The following is a 25,423-nucleotide window of genomic DNA, read 5'->3' on the forward strand; positions in this document are numbered from 1 at the left end:
TCTGACCTCTGTCATCAACAAGGCATTTTCGTCCACACAACTGCACAACCGCTCAGTGGATATTTTCTCTTTTTCGGACCAGTTTTTGAAATACTCAGACCACCCCGTCTGGCACCAACAACCATTCCACGTTCAAAGTCACTTAAATCCCCTTTCTTCCCCATTCTGATGCTCGGTTTGAACTTCAGCAAGTCATCTTCACCACATCTAGTTGCTGCCATGTGATTGGCTGATTAGCAATTTGTGTTACCAAGCAATTGAATAGGGGTACCTAATAAAGTGGCCGGTGAGTGTATATGCATAATAAATATACACAGAACACACACATATATTATGCAAACAAAAACTTTTATTTTGTATGTGATTAATCACAATTAATCGATTAACTTAGTTAGTATATATATATATATATATATATATATATATATGCCTATGCGTTTTTTCACAATCATTTTTCTGGTTATGCTGTGATCTAAACTCTTTCTTCAGCTTAGAATTGACTCTTTATGTGTGTGTTAGCTTTATTAAATGATTTTTTAAATCTCTTTATCTAGTCAACATACAACGGAAAAACTCATGGAACATAATTGGTCAGATGTTGAAACTCTACTAACCATTTGTTTTCTCCTCACAGCTTTTGCCGAACTCCAAACTGACATCCATGAACTAACCCAAGAGCTGGATGGAGCTGGTATCCCATTCTTGGACTACCGAACCTATGCCATGAGGGTGCTGTTCCCTGGCATTGAGGACCACCCGGTGCTCAAGGAGATGGAGGTACGGGTCAGTACATCGCCATCATCATGGTAACCCTAGAGCAGAACTAACAATGCAATCAAAAATCAGCAGACCACTACTAATACTAGAAACTACAGCATAATGCTGAGATTGTATATACTACAGTTGTGCCATAGACGCCTGATCAGCACTCTTGAAAGGTCATAATGTATACTGTAAATTCGGTTACCAATCCTTTTGACACTACTTGCTTCTGATAAATGGGGTTGGTGACTCTCTCTGGAATGGAAAAAAGAAAACCTTTGAACCTGCAATTTGGAGTTTTCAAGTTCAATATTATACAGATTGTGACCTCTTGTACAATAAAGCCAGACGCTAATGACTGACACATAATAGCACAAGCTAAAGAAAACAACACAACTAAACGAGAGCAGTCATGAAACCTTAAAACACACTGGTCAGTGCAATTAAATACTCAATGTCTTTGACATGCTATGTCCACTGGCCTGCGAACGGCAGGTCATATTGTTGACTTGCACAGGGATCATATGTTTATTATTTCATCTGGGGTTTGTTTTCACTGTATTTGCCCCCGAGTCCCCGGCGTAATCAAGTACCTATGCGCACGGCTCAGGCCCTTATTGCTCTGTGTAGCTTCTCGTCCCAAAGCAACCTACAGTACAATCGGCCTCCCCGAGAGGCTGCAAATTTCATTCGGCTCAGCAGAGAAGAATTGAGGCACTTTATTAGTCTGTGTTGTCGGAAAAAAAGGCCTTTGTCAGGTTACATAGTACATAAGGTGCTGAAGGGGACAATAACAGATGCCGGTTTGCTTTGAAGTCTGATTCCGGCAGCCTCGCTTGGGGAATCGTTTTAGTTTTTCGTAATTTCTTGTAACTTGTAATCTGTAACCTATTACATTTCCAAAGTAACCTTCCCAACACTAGTAGACACTGCTGTGGAAAAAGATGTATAAATGTAAATAAATGACAATGTCCAGTAGCTTGTCATGGCTAGTTTGGACACATGTAAGATGTTGCTTTTGTTATGTTAGTATAAATATGTGGCTTCAAGAAATTGTGCAGGTAAGATGTGAGAGAGAGCGAGGCAGATGAAAAGTGACAGGTACGACTCACGGAAGGACACATCACCACCTTTCACTCCTGGACTCCGAGATCACATCTGCTTCCTGCTATACTCTTTCTCTCTCTGTCCTTCCTCGCCCTCACTCTGCATTTCCTTCTGTTGTGTTTTGAGCTGCTAGCATCTTGGATTCCCTTTGATGTCAATCAGAAAGCTGCATGTCCTTAATGCTGACTTCTGCCTGAATGCTGTTTACTTTACTAAAGGGCTTGGACATTGTGTTTCAGAAAGGCAGAATGCGTCAGTCAGAAACATTAAAAGCTACATAAACTTTCTTTAAAAATGTCCCTGGTTTTACTGTGCACTATTAAAATGCTCATTTTTTACTATAAAATTAAATTAAGTTAAATTAATTTTCCAGTTAATTTTCAGTTTTACACAGGTTTAATGTGAATATTGCTTCATGTCGTCCTCTTCTCTTATTGGCCGGTTCAAATAGATTGCCCCCCCAAATTCATGCCATTTTTCTGAGCCATTGTTGTATCAAGAACTCAAAACAGTCACACTGGGCCTCAACCATGAAACACAATGATTTCTATTTCAAATAAATACTGTTTTTATGCTTTCTATTCATCAAAGAATCCTGAAAAATGTATCAGGGTTTCCACAAAATATTAAGCAATGCAACCGTTTTCAACATTTTTAAGAAATGTTTCTTGAGCAGCAAATAAGCATATTAGAATAATTTCTGAAGAATCATGTGACACTGAAGACTGAGTAATGATGCTGAAAATCACAGAAATAAATGACAGTTAAAAATATATTACAATAGAAAACAGTTATTTTAAATTGTAATACAGTTTCACAAATCACTATTTTTACTTTATGTTTGATCAGATAATTGCAGCTTTGCTGACCCCAAACTTTTGATTCATTCTCCTTGTGTTTCAGGAATAAGAATAAGAATTTAGAGCCTTTAAAAAAAATCATGTTCAATTAATATGAATCCTTTTCAATTTCATTTGATTTGACCTTTTATCTGTTTATCAAAATACAACATAGCTGTCATCATTTATTCTACACTGTATAATGAGTTGCTCTGTGTTTTCCCTCAGGTGCAGGCTAATGTCGAGAAGGCCTTGACTCTGTTTGGTCAACTCCTCACCAAGAAGCACTTCCTGCTGACATTTATCCGCACGCTGGAAGCTCAGCGCTCCTTCTCCATGCGTGACCGTGGCAACGTGGCATCACTCATCATGACAGCTCTACAGGGAGAGATGGAGTACGCTACAGGAGTCCTCAAACAGCTGCTCTCTGACCTCATCGACAAGAACCTGGAGAGCAAGAACCACCCTAAACTGCTGCTCAGGAGGTGGGAGAAAAAACACACACACTGAGTTAATGCCCATTCACAACAAGAACAATAACTCTAAACATAACTATAACCATAACTATGTTAGCATTCATACCAATGCACAATAACGTTTTGTATATTATAAGCACACACTCTAGTTTTGTTGTCTGCTGCTTTAAATGATCAAGTTCCTTAAAGCAGGATGGATTCGGATTGTCAGTCAATGGTTTTATTATTAATCAGCTTTTTAATCAGAAATCTTAAATCAGATTTTTTTTCTCTGTGTTGTTATTGTTATAAAAACAGTGTGGACTTCTCTATTCTAAAAGAATTATAACAATCATTAAACTTAATAGTTATTGCTACAGTTATCCTTTGTGTGAACAGGCTTTTAGCCAATTAAAACCAAGGTTGTTTAGTTACAGCACTCTTAAAGGTACAGTAGCAAAAACAGCCTGTTTAAAAAGGTCATTGAGAGGGCAGAAATTCTGTAAAAATAAATCACGACTTCTGTGCAAGAAACCTTGATTAACAAAAGTAGACTTATAATTCCACAAAAATCCTAGCTTGGAAATACCACCTCAAATTTTCTTAGAAATGTATGTAAGTCGATATCCTCCATCTCACCCAAATGTGGACCCTGATCTAGCGCACTTGCTGAAGTACGCTAATGAGCTATTCGGGACACTTCCCACTCATGAAATACCTGTTGTCCCACTCCATTCGCCTTATCTCCCCTTCACCGTTTTATTAATGAGCATATCATTTAATAATAGGCCCTTATGTAAGGAAGTAATGGGAGTTGGTAAGTCTATGTGAATGCATTACTGAACAGCAGAAAAGGCTCCTGGTGGGCCTGAGGGAGGAAGGAGCCGCAGTTAGCAGCTCACGCTAACAGTCGCTCTCGTTTGCCAGCTACAGATGAATTAGGAGCATTGAAGTCCATTAATTACAGCATGCTTTAATTACTTCTGTTCTGGGGAAGCTTTTGGGGGTCTTCGGCTGGCGACAGGTTGGCCATTAATGGAAGACGTTGCCCAATTACTGTAATTGTCTGGTCTTAATGAAGATTGGTAGTTTGTTTTGAAAAAAGTGTCGTTTTTTTTTTTTTTTTTTTTAATTGGAAGGAGTTTTTTGTTTATTTGTTTGTTTGAGAAAGCTTTCATTCACTTTTGGATTGCATTTGTGTTGTAGGAATTTTGATTCATAGTCTCTCATTCTCTTCTTTCCTTTTTCTATTTTAGGACCGAATCTGTTGCTGAAAAGATGCTTACAAACTGGTTCACTTTTCTTCTGTACAAGTTCTTAAAAGTAAGTGTGCACAGTAATTGTTACTGATAAGACAGAATTGTGTACAGCATTGATAATGATAAGAAATGTTGGTTACACTTTATTTTAAGGTATCTCTCTCACACACACACACACACACACACACACACACACAAACACAAACACACAGAGAGAGAATCAGTTTGTTTAAATTAAGTCTTGCTAATTACTCTGAATCCAAATTTGTGTTTTGAAGGGATATTTCACCCAAAAAGTGAAGTTCTGTCATTATTTACTCACATCTATATGACTTTCTTCTGTGAATCACAAAATATGATGTTGTCTACAGACAGTGAAAGTTAATGGTGTTGTTTTAGACCCCATTTAGTTTAGAAACATTTAAAGCTTTCAAAATATCATCTTTTTTGTGCAGAAGGAAAAAAGTCATGTCTGAAACAGAATTGGGGTCGGTAAATGATAACTGAAGTTTACATTTTTGTTAAAGTGTGTAATCACTCACTCCTGAAAAACAAAAATGCACCCAGTCGCATACAAAAGCACAAAATTAAACTCTGCAAGAATAGAGAGACCAGAGGGCCTTTTCACAACTAGGTCCAACATGATGTGACAAATAATGAGACAGAAGCTGTCTGTCAGTGGTCGGGCAGGTCAGAAGCCATCCCTACAGGCACCTCTGCATCCTAGCCTCCATAAGCTCTTAGGTCTACCTCCTTTTATACACTCCTATCCCCCCACCCCCTCCTGCTTCACTCCATGACGCCACTCACAAAGCGTGATTGAGCTGCAGGAAGTCGGTCCTCTCCTGTCTGTCTCTCTGTCTCTCTCTCACTCTCGCATTAGCAGCTCTCTAGTTTTATTAGTTCAATCATGCAGGGCTCAGCATGCAATGGAAGAATTTTAATCAACAGGAAACAGGAGTCCAGAATACTTTCACTTCATAGAGATTCATTTAACGATGACACAAATTAAACGTGCTTTTGCATTATTCGAGAACATCAGATGTAGTTGCTTATACAGGAGTAGTTCATCCCAAAAATGAAAATTGTCATTATTTATTCACATTACTAATAATATATATATATATATATATATATATATATATATATATATATATATATATATATATATATATATATATATATATATATATATTTATGAAGTCTTTTGTGATTACCAAAGTTGCATTTATGTGCTCAAAAAAACAGTAAAAGCACTAATGTTGTGACATAGTATTGCAATTTAAAATAATTGTTTTCTTTTATAATATATTCTAAAATGTAATTTATTCCTTTGATACAAAGCTGAATTTTCAACATCATTACTAACATTACTTATTGTTGTCCATGCTGCAGAACAGTTGTGCTGCTTAATACTTATGCAGAAAACATGATATACTACCATTCAAATGTTTATTTCTCTCTGTGTGTGTAAAAGGGTGTGTGTGTGTGTGTGTGTGTGTGTGTTTAACTAAAATGAATGCTTTTATTCAGCAAATATGCATTACAATTATCAATATTGACAGTGAAAAACATGTATGTTACAAAAGATTTCTAGTTCAAATAAATGCTATTCTAACTTTCTGTTCATCAAAGAATCCTGAATGTTTCCATAAAATGTTAAGCAGCAAAAACTGTTTTTAACTTCGATAATAAGAACCATTATAAATAACTGAGCACCAATAATAATTATGCAGCAAATCAGCATATTATGATTTCTGAATGATCATGTGACACTGAAGTAATAATGCTGAAAATGCATACATTTTAAATGTATTTAAAAAAAATTAAAATGTATTTAAAAAAAGAAAATATTTTATTTTTATTTTTTTCAAATTGTAATATTTCATAATACTGCTGTTATATTTACTGTATTTTGATCAAATGCAGCTTTGTTGAGCATAAGAGACTTCATAAAAAAAATTAAAAAGTCATAGGCTAATATTTCATAACTTTTATATATGTATGTATGGCTAAAAATTATACATTTATGATGCTTTTTGTCATTTATCACTGGAGAAGCAGGAATATTGTGCCTAATACCTTTATGAACTATGGAATTTACACAGATTTGCAACGACATGAGGCTAATTTTGCATTTTTGGATGAACTCATCCTTTCAGACCAAATAAGCCAATTCCGATTTGCTCATTTGAAGTTTGTTTCAAGCTTTGACTGTTTACAGGCCTCGTTTGGCTCCTCTGCTAGCTGACAAAAGTTCAGAAGCAGACAGTTTGAGATCGCTAATTAGCATTAGGAAAAGCGGCGCTGTTTTAGACGGATGGTATTGTGGCGTGAGTTAGTGGAACTGACAAGCTGTTGTCACCAACACACAGCTTGTAATATCACATATGAAGACACGGCTAAGACAGCACAGTTGAAGCAAACTGACACGAATCAAATCTTTCTCACAAAGTGCGTTTTTTTTTTAATCAACATTCTGGCCACAGTGGTGCTTTTGAACAAGGTCTGCTCAAGGCTGTGGTGTGGAATAATTGATCTGCTAGCTCTATATTTCAACAGGATATTTTCCTGCTACTGTTCATTAGCCCTATGGGTGGGTGAGGTCTGGCTATGTGGTCTGCACTCTCTCGTTCTCTTTCTGTCTCTTTCTTTAATGAAGCTGAAGCGTGGGATGAGGTCTGGTCTCTCGGCCGCGCGTGCTGCAGTGGGGGTCTCTAAGAGTGATGTATTCGCGCTCCCTCTCATTAGCAGCTGTCGGCTTAATTAGCGCAGATGCTAACGAGACGTTAACAGCATATGGTGGGAGGGTGGGTGGAGTAAAACAGGATGAAGTGATGGAGGAAACCAGAGGAAACTGTTTCATGTGGGCATGTGTAAGGCGGAGGGAGACGGTGGGTTTCCTCTTTTCACCGTGCCCATCATAATCACTGCGGACGGGGGGGCGGTTGAGGAGGGGTACATGCCTGACATGTCTCGCATGTGACAGCTTGCTGCAATTTTTTGGCTTACAAGTTCCCTGCATTGAACCAGATCAGTCTTCTAAAATTATTTCAGATTTTGACTTGAAAATGTGAAGCTACAATGAGTAAACTTGCTAATCACTAGTTTCTGAGGCAGATTAGAAAGCTTTTTTTCACATAGTACCACACAAAATCTGAAGCTACAATGAATAAGAATGCTAATTGCTAGTTTCTGTCTCAGAAACCCATCACAATTCATTGTAGCTTCAGATTGTAGCTTAAGATCCTTTGTAGCTTCTGCCTCAGAAACTAATGATTAGCAAGTTTATTCACTGTAGCTTCAGATTTTGTGTAAATTTGTAATTCACACAATATTTGCTATGTCTGAATCTACAATGATGAATAAACTTGCTAATCACTAGTTTCTGAGGCAGATTAGAAGGCTTTTTCACATAGTACCACACAAAGACTAACAGTGAATAAGAATGCTAATTGCTAGTTTCTGTCTCAGAAACTTATTGCAATTCATTGTAGCTTCAGATCATAGCTTTGGATCCTTTGTAGCTTCTGCCTCAGAAACTTACGATTAGCAAATTTATTCACTGTAGCTTCAGATTTTGTTAATGTGTAATTCACTCAATATTTGCCATGTCTGAATCTACAATGAATAAGATTGCTAATTGCTATTTTCTGTCTCAAACTAATTACAATTCATTGTAGCTTCAGATTGTAGCTTTAAATCCTTTAGCTTCTGCCTCAGAAACTAGCGATTAGCGAGTCTATTCATTGTTGCTTCAGATTTTGTGTTAATTCATACAATATTTGCTATGTCTGAATCTACAATGATGAATAAGTTAGCTAATTACTAGTTTGAGGTAAAAACAAATGATTAGTAAGCTTATATTCATACCGCACAAAATCTGAAGCTACAAATACTGTAAGACCATTAATTATTAGTTTCTGTCTCAGTACAGTTCCTCAGATTATTTGTAGTTTCTTCCCCAGAAACTAGCGATTAGCGAGTCTATTCATTATAGCTTCAGATTATTTTAATATTTAATTCACATAATATTTGCTGTCTGAAGCTACAATGAATAAGATTACTAATTGCTCATTTCTGTATCAAACTCATTACAATTCATTATAGCTCCAGATTGCAGCTTCAGATCCTTTGTAGCTTCTGCCTCAGAAACTAGCGATTAGCGAGTCTATTCATTGTAGCTTCAGATTTTGTGTGTTAATGCGTAATTCACACAATATTTGCTGTCTGAATCTACAATGACAAATACATTTGCTAATCGGTAGTCTGAAGCAAAAACTAGCAATTATAAATCTGAGGCTACAAATAGGCTGAGGCTGAGTGGATGCTAATTGTACAAAACAAGTTATGAACTATAAGCCAAACCATATAAGGCTAGTTAACTGCTAATGGACACCTAATCAACCAGAAACATAAATATAAAGAACTAAGAAACTAAAAAAACAGAACATTTGTTAGTCAGTGAAAAATGTAAATGCTAATGCAGAAAACCCCAGTCCACACCCCAGCAATCTCTCTCCATCCACACCTTTCCAGTCGTTTCACAAAGGGGTTTAAGTGCTTCCTCCTAATCGTTAACCTCCATCTATCGCTCTCTCTCTCCCCTGCGTTTAAACTGTTTGTCTTTTTCGAGAGGGGTTTTTGAGGGTGTGAGAGGCTAATGGTTGTATTGATTGGCAAGTCCTTGTGATTATTTGAAAGCGGTGCATCATTATAGCTGCTTGTTTTTCACATCTGAAGTGACAGTTTATTGGTAATCTAGTTTTGCTCAATATACATACCTGAAATGCATTTTATGTCCGTGTGTTACTATGAAAGGAAAGAAGGGCTATTGATTGCATCATCTTTTTGCTTTGCCTTCCACTTTTTTTGAGGTGAAAAAGTCACAGTGCATGTATTCATGACATTGTGGAGTCCTAACACACTGTTGTTGTTTCTCTCTCTACAGGAGTGTGCAGGTGAGCCTCTCTTCATGCTGTACTGTGCTATGAAACAGCAGATGGAAAAAGGCCCTATAGACGCAATCACTGGAGAGGCCCGATACTCCCTTAGTGAGGACAAACTCATCCGACAACAGATTGACTACAAAACACTGGTCAGTGCAAGTGCACGACAACAAACTCATCTGATGTTTCTTTATGTCTCTCCATATTTGAATTTGCATAAATCCAGTAAATCCAAATTTACCTGATGGTCTCAGGTATACTTTATGTGCACAATTCATGCACATTATTATAGAAATAAAAAAAAGTCAGCTTGAAGTCATGTTAAAGTGTCACGCTGTTAGCTTAGCAACATGCTAACACTAAACCCTGTTGAAATTAATTGAGTCAATTCTCTGTGTACTTCATGTATTCATACTCCCTGCTGATGGATTTCTCAAATGTAGAGTATTTCAAATCAGTCACTTATGAGCTTTTTAAGCAGGCAACTGCCTACTCCCTTACAAAACAAAAAATATGTGGGAACATACTGGAAAATATAATGTGATATATTACAGGTCTATATATGGTAAACTAGTGCTATATACTGCATATATACATATAAAAATCTATAGCAAATAAGACATACTGCACTACATTTTTGCATGTAATAGATTTTTTGAAACACTCAATTTCTCTTTCACGTGGGTTTACATAAATCTAAAGACATACAGTATTCTTAAACGTGTCTAATTTTATTATTTGCATAGTTACACATTTCATATATGAAAGTATAAGTGATGACTGAATATAAAAAAAATACTGTCACATATTTTTCATTTTTTGAAAAGTGACAATTTTTTATCTATTATTCAATATATTGTAATGTATTACCACATATTATTTGATATATTTTCAATATGCATTAAATCATTTAATATATTAATCATTACTCTTTAAAGAAATATTTTCTTTGAGAGGGGTAGGCAGCTCACTAGTGTTTTCAACTTTGTACAGTGCAGAGTGCTTTAACTGTTCAAACTAGATGCTAATAATAAATTGCTCAGACTGATTTATCTCATCTCCTTTTAGACACTTCATTGTGTGAACCCGGAGAATGATAACGGCCCAGAGGTGACGGTGAAATGCCTGAACTGTGACACTATCACCCAGGTGAAGGAGAAGCTTCTGGATGCTGTGTATAAAGGAAGCCCATATTCCCAGAGACCCAAAGCAGGAGACATGGACCTGGGTAAGAACTCTTGAGAAAGATAAGGAAGGAATATGACAGAAAGGGATTTTCAAACTTGAAATTCTTAACGCAGGGTCATACATATAGGTAATCCTGGGTTAACTTGTTTCATGTTGCACGCTATTTATACTTTACCCTGGATTTGTAATTAATGCTGGGCAGTTGGGTCCATACTCTACATTTGGAAACCCTGGGTTAATGTTTCTATTTGCATATTTATGAGGTCAATAAGATTGATTTGCAAATGACCCATTTTAATAACTGCCTGTCCATCTCTGAAAATGTTTAATGTTAAAGTGGAGGTTTCTGTGGCAAAGCACATGAATATAGAATGAAGTGGTTTATGATTGGTTTTCTGTTGATAAATAATTCGCTGGAACATTCTGGCATCACACTGTATAGCGAATACCTTTGCTTCTGCAATTCGTGAGGGTTTCATAACCTAGGGTTAAAAGCGGTGCTTAACCTCCTCTCGAAATTACTTCTCAAAACGAATAAGTGAAATGTTGCATAACCCAGGGTAAAGAGTGACCTTACCCGGGGTTAAAAAGATGATAACCCAGGGTTAAATACAGTGTGAAAATCCCTGAAGAGATTTGTGGTTTGGATGAATGCGTGGCAGAGCAGTTATGCTTCAAGATAGATACATCAATGACATATTACATGCATGTCATTCTTCAGGAAATTTCATAGTTGATTGTCATTAAAATTAATGATCAATTATTCATTTTAATTATTTATTTTAATACCACAAAATGCATGTGGAAGAGTCCAAATATTATCTCCACACAACCTACTTTTGACTCTTTTTTTCTTAGTATTTCATTCTAATATTGAATATTATGTAAAATATTTTATTACATTTAGTAAATATTTATACACACACACACACACACACACACACACACTCTAAATGTACTGAAATTAATTGACAATTGGTATGCTTACTTAAATGATTAAGCTAAATTATTAATATCCCTATCAAATGCTTCTGTTCAAAGCAGGTATTGTCAGCTGATACAAATATTCAGCTTATCAGCAGCTTGATATAAATGGATGCTGAAGTCACCATTGTGGGCACCAGGGAAATAGACACTGAACCATATCATCCACAGCAAGATCCCATTAGCTCGAGCAGTTCCCAACATGATTGTCATCTGGCTCAGACTGAGTGATGCTATCAGCTGCAGATCTCATCTGGCTTTGCTTTGCTCCTTGGCAGTTGTCTTTCAGAGCCTGTTGTCGAAATAAGAAACTGCGACTTCCTCCTGCAACAAACAAACAGGGAGGTTGTTTATTAGAATGGTTTGCTTGTAAGAGGCTTAGAATAGTCATTCCCATGACCTTGATCAGATCCGTAATTTAGATCTGACCCGGACTATGACTTCCTAGTTACGTCGCTCACCTCTGGTAACAGCAAGTGCATGTTTTCATATCTGTTCAGCTTGGAAAAGCAACTTCACTCTGCACAGGGAGATTCGGACAAGGTCTGCACAAGGTTATGTCTCTCTAAATGAAGCCTTTCTAAAGAGGAAATCTTCCCTCAAGTGGTCAGTCGTCCTTGCTGTGGGAGTGATGTGTGTGTTATACACATATAGTTTGAGCACAGGCTTGCCCCCAAAAGTGAGTTAAATTTGGCAAAACTTGCTTTGAGAGCCATTTGGGGGCATCCTCAATTGAAAAATTGATTAATGAATAAGTAAAATCAGTTTTATTTATTTTTTTTAAACATGAAACATCATTTCGTTCTTATTGACACACCAAACAAATCTTGTTTTCTGTTTCAGAGTGGCGGCAGGGGCGACTGGCGAGGATCATTCTGCAGGATGAGGATGTCACTACTAAGATTGATAATGACTGGAAACGCCTGAACACACTAGCACACTATCAGGTACAGTTACTCTCCACCCCTGAGCTGTTACCATGAAAATAAACAGCCTTAATAAAAAAAATAAAGATGTTACGACAGCGATGGTATGAACTGTAAGGTCATGGGAATTTAATATAATTATATATAGAGAGAGAAAGAGAGATGCTTTTTTTACACAAGGGATATCTTAATTACTAATTAAGTATTCTTACCTGATATACAAATGGAAATGATTTCCAGTAAACTCAATTGAATTCTTTTGAAAAATTCTTATGTATTTATCATGAATAGCTGTAAAAGTCATGGTAACTCACTGGTCAAATAAGGTGGAAACACATTTAAAAGTTGCTTTATGGTCTTAACTACGAAACATATGTAATGAAGATGATGTATTAGTTGTATATCAAACACTAACAGTGAAAATTTTGGAATAATTAATATTTTGTAACACTTTTGAAAGAACTCTCTTAAGCTCAACCAAGCTGCATTTATTTTCTCAAAAATACAGTAAAACCTGTAATATTGTAAAATATTGTTATACTTAAATTTCAATTTACAGTTTTTTTTTATTTGATTTTTTTTTTATGTATTTTTTTCCTGCAACTGCAAAGCTGAATTTTAATATCTTAAATATTACATGATTCTTCAGAAATAATTCTAAAATGCTTATTCGGTGCTCTGTTATCAAAAACATTTTAAAAATTCTCAAAACTTGGAGCTTAACCGGTAGTGTAAATATTGTGATTTATTTTTTGTGCATCTGATACACAATGTACTGTTTGATCTTTGAGCTTTACTAACTATTGTTGCATAATATATATATGTGTATATATATATATATATATATATATATATATATATATATAGATATATATATATATATATATATATATATATATATATACATATATATATATACATATATATATACATATATATATATATATATATATGTATATATATATATATATGATAGATAGATAGATAGATAGATAGGTATATCTATCTATCTATCTATCTATCTATCTATCTATCTATATCTATCTATCTATCTATATATATATATATATGTATATGTGATTAGCAGAGTACAGTCTGCTTATGTCTCTATGATTGAGTTTTTTCTGCGTGATTTGCAGTAATGTTGTGTTTCTCACTGTTCTCAGGTAACAGATGGGTCTGTTATCGCCCTGGTGCCAAAGCAAAACTCTGCGTACAACATCTCAAACTCGTCCACCTTCACCAAGTCCCTCAGCAGATACGGTACAAACTCTGTCTCAATGTCTTTTTTGATTTTCTCCTCAGAACTTCCCAGTCTCGTCTCCTCAGAGACTTTCATCAGAAGAGCGAGATCACATTTGCCTTATTCAACCGAAAGATTTGTATGTATTGCACCCAGAGCTCACTGGCCTCTATTTTTCCCCTGAAAATGAGGACTCGCGCTAGTATCGTGTCCTTGTGTCTCGATTTCAAAAAGCTGGCAGACTTGATGTTTTTCACTGTTCTTTGTGATGATTTTGTTTTGTTTTCGGAGCACTTTGGCTGTTTGTGCGAATAAGAGGTGATGATAGCACAGAACTGAAGGTGTTTTGTTCCTCAACCCGAAAAAAGGGAAGGGGGATCAGAGAGAAAAAGGCTGTTTAATGTTGTCTGTCCTCCTCAGAAGCGAGTATCCGTGATTGCCACAGAATTACATGCACTCAAGCCATGGCTCTCTCATGGCACACGTCCATTATATGTCCCTTTGAGAGTGGGCTTCATGTCTGGGATAATTCTCTGAGTGCTCAAACACTGGACACACATTCATATTGTTGTTCAAGTTGGGTTTCACTCGTTGCCATAGAAATGGCAGCGGTTAGTGCAGTCACTAGTGCATTGGTGTCGGAGTGATGCCGGTGCAGATCGTGGTCATTACATGATCTGGCTCTTACGTTTTTTATTTGATTTCCTGGATATGTAAGCTCCAGAAAATACCTTTGAACATTGTTCCAAATCCCTTCACACCCCAGCACAGGAAGTGAATTCATATCTTCAATACCCTAAGGAACATTCCTCCCCAGCCTCAGAATGGACATGGCGATAAGAGCACCGGACAGATATGCATCTCCCTGGGCCTCCGTAATGAAGTTTGACACTCGTACCATTAATAATGAACGATGCATTCAAAGGCCACGGGAGAGAACAGAGGAAGTCTTATTTCAGACTGCTCACAGGGTATTTTTATATATTCATGTCATCATTTATTATCCTGAGCTGAACATTATATGCGTTATATTATATTATATTTGTGTAACATTGAGAAACGAGATACAAACACTTGTGCGTTGCTAGCACTAAGCAGGTGCGAATGGCCTGTTTGACCAGAAACATACTCGTAAAAATATAAACATGCAACTGCAAGTACACAAAGGCATATGTTTGCCTTTGGCGGATATCAATATTTAGAAAGCAGGGTGATTGATATAATGCTGATAATTACAGAAGCAAATCAAATATACAAGTTTGTTCAAAAGTTTGGGAGTTGATTGGGGTTGGAGCTGAAATCTGCAGAACAGTAGCTTTTGTGTTGTTTTGTGTTTTTTGTTTTGTTTTGTACCATAATTTTTTTTCAAGATTCTTTGATCACAATTTTAAAAGAAAATCTTCTTTAGTAACATAATAAATGTCTTTATTTATACATTTATAAATCAATTTAATGCAAATTAGATATTTTTCAGAAAAACTAACTTGCTGTATCTGTGGTTTACATGAACTAGAAACTTGACCGTAGAAGACGCTTTATGCTAATTCCCCTCGTTGCAGCAACACACACTCGTATTGCATTATGAATTGCCTTCTGACACATTTCGGGGCCTGAACGTCTGCATTGATGTACTTGCACAGAGTAAGTTTCAGCCATTAGTGTTTATCTCCGCTATCTTGTGGTCTCTGTTTAGCTTAAAAATGCTCATTCCCTGGTTTATTTATTCCTTTATTTATTATTTATTTACTGTTTTACTATTATGTTTTTCTAAGCCTTGACTTTTTTATGCGGTGTAATATAAAAGCGCTGCGAGGAGCCGAATTAAGCTTACAGTGGCTGTTTCTTTCAAGCACACTGGCCTGCCAGTCTGTGACTGATTAACTAGACTCTAGGACGCAGGACTCTATCTTTCACTCCCACTTGCCACTTAAGGATAGAATAAACCTGAGGCAGTTTCTGATGGATTCTGCAGATGCAGTATATTCATTGTAGTTTAGGGCATCCACAGGAAATGATCCTTACCCAGAATGCCTTATCCTCAGACAGATTACTGTGCTTAACCATCCATTAGCCAGAGCTCAGCTCCTCTCTGCTCTCATCTTTGATGTGTAACTCCTGGGTATTTAGCAGCCGACTGCTCATCAGATAGAAGAGACCGCCGGACCTGATTTACAACCGCCGATGTGACTGTTTGGGTTTTCGCTTTATATTATATTTATGAAGATGGGTGGGTTCAATACTACCAGAGATTTCTGAACCATCCAGATTATGATGAAATAAAAGCAATAATCCTCGAGAGGCCATGCGTTACAGTGATTTTTAATGCTGTACGAGTACCCTTGACTAAGATAAAATTGCTTTCAAGCCGCATTGCTTTTATAAAATGGTGGCAGTATAAGGAACATGATAAAAGACACAAAAATGTTTACTAGATAGTTTGTTGAACTATAACATTAATCAGAATAAACAATTCTTTTGGCAAGTATTATTGTTTCTCATCCTAGCAAATGTAAAAATAGTGTTATCCGTGTTATAAAATGCTAGAAATCTTTTGATGATTGATTTGGCTTTCTCTTCAGAGAGCATGTTGAGGACGGCCAGCAGCCCAGACAGTCTGCGGTCCCGGACGCCCATGATCACGCCCGATCTAGAGAGCGGTACCAAACTCTGGCACCTCGTCAAAAACCACGACCATGCAGACCAGCGCGAGGGCGATCGCGGGAGCAAGATGGTGTCAGAGATCTACCTGACACGACTGCTGGCCACCAAGGTGAGCTTGCATGAAGTTGTCTCTCTTAATCCTGCTAATAAAATGTGTTTTGGTCGATCACGAGGGAGTAGTTGGAGGGTGCACATTCCAGTTAATATCCGGTGTCTCCTTTGTCCATTTTCGACCACTTTCCTGATTTCTTTGAAGGGCAGGTATATGTATGGGCTTTTTCTGATCTTTTGATCTAATATTGTGAAATTTACATATTGAACACAAAAAGAGGTAACGGAAAACAATAATTAGAGCAGCTGCTATATCTATATGCTCTATATGCTCTGGTCTGAAAGCCACAAAAATATACAGAACACTGTGGGTTTGTGTAAGAATCAGGAGTGGTAAGAGAACATTTAGTTTTTTTTTTTTTTTTTAATTGCCTTCAGTCCAAGCTTCCAATTTCAGCAGCAAGGTTTAAATCCCATCTTGCTATCGTGCCGGACAAGCTAAAAACTTTTTGGACCCTGTTTACACCTGTATTTAGCGTTGTCTAGTTGTGATTGGATCAACAATAAAAGGCATCGTAATACCAGGTGTAAACAGTGCCTAAGAGCTGAGATTAATTTTCACTTTGTCAATCTTTAAGTTTTGAGGATGATAAAAGCAAGGCAGAATTGTGCTTTTATCCTAACCAAATGTAATAAACATCAAATATATTCTGATCGGCTGTGATTGTCCCAGTGTTGACAGAGAAATCGCTTGAATTTGGTGGCGTCGTGCCTGGTTGGGACACAATATAATATTCTTGCTATCTTATTTCTAATCTTCCTCCCCCATTCTTGGTTCTGTAGCTTATTGCTTTGCCTCCTAATTGTTAGGCTAGGGAAAAAATGAAATCAGAATATGTTTATAAGCCTCTCGGGTGGTCAATTTTGATACATAATAAAAAACGATAGATAAATGTAATGCGGGAGCAGAAGAGAACAGCAGGAGACAGGTAATTTGTTGTGGATCGAGTGCTTCATGGTGCGTGGTTACAGAGCGCGGAATGAATGCTGGGAAACCTCACGGACTGTGTCTGTCTGTCTCGTACACACACACACACACACACACACACACACACACACACACACACACACACACACACCAGCATTCTAATCAACACACTCCATATTATCTGAGAGCCACTGCTGTTCCCCTGCTCTCAGACATGATGAATAAACCGACATCTCCTGTTTGGCTGCTTGAGGCTGTTTAGCGGTTTTAGGCCTTTAGTAAGTTTTTGCAAGTAGCCATTGTGATCAATAGGAGAGGTTTAAAGCTGAGAAAGTTCTAGTAGCTTCGAATCATTACGTTTTCGTGCTTTTCTATCTGTAAAGTTTCTGTAATACAGTGGTTGTGAGCTTGTGGGGGAAAAAAATTTTAAATGATGTTAAAAGATGTTAAATGTAATTTTAAAAAAACTAACCATAATACTGAGCATTCAATAAAATAGAAATTGAGCTTTTTGAAACCGAAAGTAAAAAATATGCATTTGTTGATGACATCAGCAGTCACACAAGTGTTTATGTCATGCTAATATCTAAACAATTCCAGTATTTAATGTTCAGGAGAATTTCTTTTCATTTTGTATGATAAATTTAGGTAATTTTACTGTTAAACTTAGTTTTTAGGCATAACCAGTTGAGAACCACTGATTTCATATTTATTGTAAATGAAAAATAGGACATTTGACAGTCATATTCATAAAGAATCTCAGACAAGCTCTTTCTGTTTTCTTCTTTCTCCACAGGGTACTTTACAGAAATTCGTTGATGATTTGTTTGAGACGATATTCAGCACGGCTCACCGTGGCAGTGCCCTCCCTCTCGCCATTAAATACATGTTTGACTTCCTGGACGAGCAGGCAGACAAACACCAAATCACAGATTCAGATGTTCGACACACCTGGAAGAGCAACTGGTGAGAAGCAACACCGCTTAAACATTTCATTCAAGATTAAATGACAGTTTTATGAAATCAGTTGAATTTTGTTCTCATTATTTACCGGTTTCCTTCTCCTCGTTCTCAGTTTGCCATTGAGGTTCTGGGTGAACGTGATCAAGAACCCTCAGTTTGTGTTCGACATCCACAAAAACAGCATCACAGATGCGTGTCTCTCCGTAGTGGCCCAAACCTTCATGGACTCCTGCTCCACATCTGAACACAAGCTCGGGAAAGATTCCCCTTCCAATAAGCTGCTCTATGCTAAAGATATTCCCAACTACAAGAACTGGGTAGAAAGGTAAGAGGACTAAGATTTGCTTAGCAGAAAATATTAGTCGCTAATTATAACCTTCAAAGACCCCAAATCATCACACTCATCTGGACCTGCTGCTTTGCTGTCCTGCAGGTATTACTCTGACATCGCGCGCATGCCCGCCATCAGTGATCAGGACATGAGCGCTTATCTCGCGGAGCAGTCCAGACTCCACCTGAGCCAGTTTAACAGCATGAGCGCCCTCCACGAGATCTACTCCTACATCGCCAAGTACAAAGACGAGGTGAGAAAAAGAGTGCATGCTATTATTAATATATCCTAAAGATGCTAAATGCAGATAATAAAATGCAGTTTACTGTAATATTGTGCATTGAATAAAATGAATGTAAAAAATTAAGCTTTTAAAACAGAAGGGAAAACATTACCCATATCTTTGTTGGCTACATCAACAGTCAAACTCTACTGTACTGTATATGTCATGGTAATTTTAGTATATTGTATGGTAATAGTGTCAATAAACCATGTCAATATTTAATAATAAGGACATTTTTTTTTAATGTAGGTAATTTTGGTCTTGGGGTAGGCAAATCCAGTTGAACCATATATAATTATTTCTTGTTGTCATTAATATGCATAGTATGCAATAAGTAACATTTTACATGTTGTCACATGACCACACATTTGCATGTTTAGCTTCACAAGTTGGAGTTAAAGCTAGGTATTTCAGAGATTAATTAAAAAAATGCTTAAATTAAACAATCAGTGAATGCATAGATGTTTGAGCAATATTAGGGCCTGTTTACACCTGGTCACATCATGCATTTTCTCTGATCGCATAGCTATCCGAAATGATTTCGAGACATTTAAATCTGATCACTCAAACCACTTCAGGTGGTGAAACTGGACAAATGTAAATGCATCTGGTTGTTGAAACGCCCTCTTGAAATTAGCTGATGACTAATAAAATGCAGCACATTTTTGTTGCTTTCGTTGACATGAACTCATATAGCGTGATAATTAAATATTGGATTTATATCCATTTGCAAAGACACATTTATGTGGCCAAGTGTAAATGGAGCCATTTTAACAAATCAGATAGATATCCAATCAGAGAAAACGCATGAAGTGACCAGGTGTAAACAAAATCAGTTAATATCCCTTTCAGTTCATTTTGGAAATGGAAGATGAAGTTAAGCATGTTGCATCCATCATGTGATACACTATTTCATACAGTGCGCTCTGGTTGCACACAACAATTCAGCATATAGGTAGTAGCTATTTCATGCATGCAGAAAAATCTTTTGCTGTAAATAATGCATACTACTTTCTTTGAAAAATAGTGTGTAGTATGCCATTCTGAAGAAATTTCATAGAGGAAAAATGAAAAAATATGGCGGCTTCTCTGACCAGTACATCATATTTCGACCAAAACAGGCCAGAATAGACTGTTAAAATGGCAAAATCTGAAATGTAACACTGTTAATACATTGCCACTCAGATATGGTATTATCTATGTAGCCCTTCACACGTAACGCCGTCTGACAGCACACACGAGATCATGTGTCAAAAGCAGTGACTCATTCCAGCCAGGCTGGATAAATGGAGAGATAATGAGCCGCCGAAGGAGACCATTTAGTTCTACCTCACACAGAAATGTGTGTGTGTTTTAGTGTAAGGAAAAGAAATAGAGACAGTGGGTCTGCATAATTATTCCTACATTTGCAACTGTGTTTCTTAACCCATTAAGCAGATATAAAAAAGGTGTCCATGGTTAGTACCTAGCCTTGTTTCTTTCTAAACAATTTCATTTTTGTCTTCCATTTCCTTACCTTCGGGAGAGTTTAGTCTAACACAAGTCATCAAACATCATCTCGGCTCTCTATGAAACCGCTCTCCCTCTCTCTGTCTGATATTAATACACTGCAGCTGGTTGCGTTTTAAACAGTCGTTTATGTTCATTAGTCTTTGTTATCCAGATGCACACATGTCCACGTGAACACCCTCGCTGAACCTGCGTGAAAACAGGAGGGAAATTAGCAGTCCATTATCCAACGCTGAGGGTGTTGGAGATTCTTTTTTTTGCCATTTCCTTTACATTTAGACACTTGCTTTTGGTTAAACCAAGCAGATAGGTGTTAGCATCAGACATTGTTTCGCAAACAAGTTCTGAGCGGCACATTTGCATTTCCGTCAACAGACAGACACATACGCAAAGGAAGCGGTGAAGCCAGGTGGTTAAAGATCTTGACTAGTAACTTGTAGGATGGAACCCCACCTTCTTAAAAAATAATCATCATTATTAAATTTAATTTAACTCTGCTTCTGAAACAACTTTTCTTTTCAGCTGACATCAAGCCCTTCTATTTTTAGCTCCTCCCTCTGCAATTTTTCATCAACCAATCAGTTCCCGTTGCATTAAATTGACAAAATTAATCATAAAATCTGATTATTTTATGGTGCTCATGCTGTCTTTAAGTTCTCCTAGAAGGTTTAGGAGAACTTACTAGTTCAGAAATCCTAATGAGTGTTTTGTGGTGTCATTTTTATATCTATTTGTATCTTTTTCTACATCCTGATCACCACAGGAAGCATCTTTAAGTACTTGTGCAACAAAATAAAGAGCAAAAACCCATATCAAGTGTGTAATTAAGGCTTTGTGTATTATCATTTTTATGCTGAGTATATACAGTAAGTTATAATTTTGTCATGCAAACACTCTAATCTGAGGTCATTTCCTTTACAGATCCTGTCCGCGCTACAGAAGGATGAGTTAGCTCGGCGACAGAGACTGCGCAGTAAACTGGAACAGGTTATCGACACCATGGCTCTGGCAAGCTGAGGACCCCCTCCCCGTCTCTCCACCCTCCTCAGCTGGCTCTCTCTGACCTCCTGACCCAGCCCCCAAGCCTTGCCCACAGTCACACACACACACACACACACACACACACACACACACACACACACACACACACACACACACACACACACACACACACTCTAAGCTAATGGACTGCAAGGACAGAAGCAGTACACTGGAGACCCCTCAGCCCAGGGTGGAAATCCTCTTTCATCACTTCCTTTGAACTCAACATGCACCAGAATGTCTCCCCGGACGCCATGTCCAACCAATAGGACTTAGTTTTTTTGGATTTTTATCATTTTGGAGTGTGTGTTGAGCCACGCTTATGTGCTTTTACTCACCAAGGATGTCTTGTATTATGAGCCAGAAGACCTTAAAGCCCATGAAGGATAAAAGCAGTGTGTCCAACCCCCCCTCCCCCGACCCCCACAAACTGATTTTTGTTTTAGCGCTTACTTCAACATCTTTTTTTTAACTCTTTGGATTGATCAAACAACTCACTCACTCCAGTCTCCTGCCACTTGTGTTACTGCTGAATTTGCACAATTTACAGGAACTACAACAAATGAAAATGATATAAATATATATATAAATGTGTATAGATATATAAATACAACTGCATTTTTATACAAAAAGAGTGAAAAGATGCGTACAAAGTTTTCCATTTTAACATAGAAAAGAATAAGATGAATTTGATATGTGAAACAAAGACTCAACTATGAAAAAAAATATCGAAAAAAAAATGTCCTGTGCCATGTTTTATTTGAATGTTGTTTAGTGCAAAAAATGATTTTCTTTAGATAAAATGTGCTATGATTTAAATGTTGACTACCCTAGTGACTGAAAAAATGTGCAAAAAAGAACAAACTCAGACAAATGTGTTCCCATGTGGTACCTAATGTTTTTTGGGGAAATCGTCCTCATGAAAAACAAAAGGTTCATTGTTTAGTTGGTGGATGAATCTGTGTATTTAGTTTTTGTACACTTCTTTCAACCTTTATTGCTATCATGGTTATAGTCTGAAAGCCACTTGAGGACATATTCTTTGCTATTCCGTTGGAAAACTCGATCGATAATTAATAATTGGCCGTTTTCATTCTGTGTTCCTTTCTCATATTCAGACGTGAGCACTCTAAGCCTCGGTCATTTTTGCACAAATCAGTCTAGAATGAAGGAAAACTTGAGATTGAAGGACTGACGAATGTGTTCCGTTACTGATGATGTCACAATGTGGCATTCTGAGAAGGTTCAGTGACATCACAGTAAATGTAGCAAATGTTAATTCCATGCAGTTCCACTTCATTTTTTAGCAGCTTCCGTTTGTTAAAAGCTTAAAAATCAAATTGTTGTGCACAGAGCGTGTTTTTAAGATGAATAATTGTACGTGAATGCTACCCATTCACGAAAACTGATAGTTAAGCTAAGTTGATTTGAATTCATCTCAGAACGGCGGTAACTATTGTATCACGTTCTTAAATGCCCATCATGTCAGCAGTAGATACTTTTTTTGAAAGTAGAATCTTTTTATGTAGTATTTATTTTATTTTTGTTGTTCAATTTTGAGCTCATAAGCTACATGGCTTTCTTAGGCCGTTTTTTTATTGGATGTTTTTGCGCTTTTTCCTCTTGATTTTCAACAATCCACTAACTCGTTTCCATCAAGATTGGTGATTTGCAGTGTTACAAATACAAATGTGAAGCGATTCTCAAACTGTTTCAGGGGTATCAAGCGGATGAAGTCGAGCTTTACTTTTCTTCGCCATCTTGGTTGTTTTGGAGTTTCTCTTTATCTTCTCTCTTGCGAGCGTCTGTAACTCTGCGAGGATGAGTATTGCAGTGACTTGCTTTCATGTGCTGCAGCAGTTCTCTTAAAGTCATTCATGTTCAAACAAGAGAAAGCCTCTCCTCCTTTGGCTTTCTGCTGAGATTAAAGCAGAAGTAGACTTTCTGAGATGCGATAGAAACGTCTTTGAAAGATTTAGGTCAGAAACCCAATGAGAGAAAGAGCGAGGCGCACCAACCGAATGTTTGATGGGATCTCGCTGGTGTTACCTCAGCCATACATTAGGGTTTGTTCCAGTTGGGAAAGTAATAATGAATTACTCTTTACACATTTATTTATTTTGGGATTACGGTTTACGTTATTAATTTCATGCAATTGCGATTTCTCCAAATCAGCCCGGAGCAGGCCTCCACAACGTATCTTCCACGGTCAAGACAATCTCCTTGTAGACTCGAGATGTTCTCCTGTTAGGAATTGCCTTCGTTTTCCGTCTTCGCACAGGTGTTTACGAATTCGAAAACGAATTAGATCGATGTTGGATTTGCTTGCTTGTTTGTGTTTAGCTCTCATAAACTCTTAGCGATCATTTCTGGCAATCTTAGACCTATGTGGAAGGAAGCGTCAATGAAATAGATAGATAGCTAGACTTCCTAACATACAGGACACAACTATCGGATGTGTATGTCTTAATTTTAAGAGTAGAAGGAAAGGGCTAGACGTTTAGCATTACAGGTGATTTAGACCCCTCCATCTGGCTTTCCTTACTTTAGATTGTTCAGTTCGTCTTTAGTAGATGAGTTTCTGCATGCTTCGACATTATAAAATTATTTGAGAATACAAGCATGCTGTTCTGCTTTCATTCCAAAGGCCAATGATGCTCATTCTACATATCATAACGTATGGTCTAGCCAAGGTTTTTTTTTTTTTTTTCTTTTTTTTAAATGTTGATGGAAAAATCTTGATGTGCTTTGCTTTGTGCTACGTTAGCGGAACTTTGGTGATGGTGACTGTAAAGCAGCTGGTTGCATTGTAATGTCTCAGGACGTGTTTCACTTTGATGTCATCTTTACCTTTCTTTTCATGCGATTTATTTTTTATGATGAGTGCTATCTTTGATTTTCAATCGTTTTTAGATGTTGAGTTGTGGAACTCTTCAGAGATATTCTGCCATTTCAAAGACTTCGCTGTGTAAAGTATTTGAGTGATGCCTCTCATTTTACGACACTTGTTTTGAGAAATACTTTGAGTACAGGAACAAACAAACAAAAAAGAAGTTGTAGTAAAGGGGAAAACAAGCTGAACATAAGGTGTTTCAGACTCTCAGAACTTTGGTTTTGCACAGAGTGCCTTGTCAACTCCTCTCTCATTTTTCTCGACCTCCTCCAACCCTTCCATTTTCCACAGTCCATTTCTTTCCATACGCCTCTTTATCGTTGTCTGGCCACGCCCTCTTTCTTACACTTCTCCTCAGTCCAAAAGGCCAATCCGGGTTTTGATTTCCACTCATGGTGTTTCCAGATTGAAGAAAAAAAAATCCTTTTTTGGAAGGATAAATTAACTTACAGTAAGCGTAGGAACAAAATGTGAGCATGTAGATTTCAAAGAAAACGAAAACTAAAGAATTTTAATACTTTATTAATTCTGATACCTTTTGAAGAGTTTCAGACTTGAATCAACTGTGACAGGTTGGCTGTTAAATGCTCATTGTGTAAATATTGTGCTCTTTCCTATTTTGCAAATTTATTATGTGTAAATAAACACATGCATCAAGGAGAGATTAAACATTTTTCGCTAAAATTGCTTGTGTCCCTGGTCTTCTGATTTCAGTTATCATGGATAATAGATACGTTAGCTGTAAAATTTAGTGATTTTTGTTGTTGTTGTTGTTAAAAATCTGATGGCAAAAAAGGTCCATTGTTTATTGTATAGCAATGCCATGAGGGTCACTTTTCAACCACTCAACTTTTTGTTGGTCAAAATAGTGAATTTGTGTGACCTTATTGAACACAAAAATTTCTACGACTGGATTTCAAATTTGAAATTTTATCTACCAACAATAAATATGCCCACACTTTAAGGGCTGTCGCATTAATTCACAGACCTG

General features: G+C 37.1%; 1 protein-coding gene across 1 annotated transcript in view; it reads left to right on the forward strand.

Annotated features, from left to right (window-relative positions):
- The window catches only part of plxna1a (plexin A1a), a 214,432-nt gene extending 189,316 nt beyond the window's left edge, over window positions 1-25,116 (forward strand). The window contains 12 exon segments of the mRNA XM_042750616.1: window positions 635-777; window positions 2,937-3,193; window positions 4,420-4,486; window positions 9,374-9,520; window positions 10,440-10,599; window positions 12,387-12,490; window positions 13,636-13,732; window positions 16,292-16,482; window positions 18,209-18,378; window positions 18,488-18,700; window positions 18,809-18,959; window positions 21,420-25,116. Of these exon segments, the coding sequence (XP_042606550.1) occupies window positions 635-777; window positions 2,937-3,193; window positions 4,420-4,486; window positions 9,374-9,520; window positions 10,440-10,599; window positions 12,387-12,490; window positions 13,636-13,732; window positions 16,292-16,482; window positions 18,209-18,378; window positions 18,488-18,700; window positions 18,809-18,959; window positions 21,420-21,515 (1,796 nt within the window). The 3' untranslated portion in view covers window positions 21,516-25,116.
- The last annotated feature ends 307 nt before the right edge of the window (window positions 25,117-25,423 follow it).

This window comes from Cyprinus carpio, chromosome B23, assembly GCF_018340385.1.
Source record: "Cyprinus carpio isolate SPL01 chromosome B23, ASM1834038v1, whole genome shotgun sequence".
Lineage (NCBI taxonomy): Eukaryota > Metazoa > Chordata > Actinopteri > Cypriniformes > Cyprinidae > Cyprinus > Cyprinus carpio.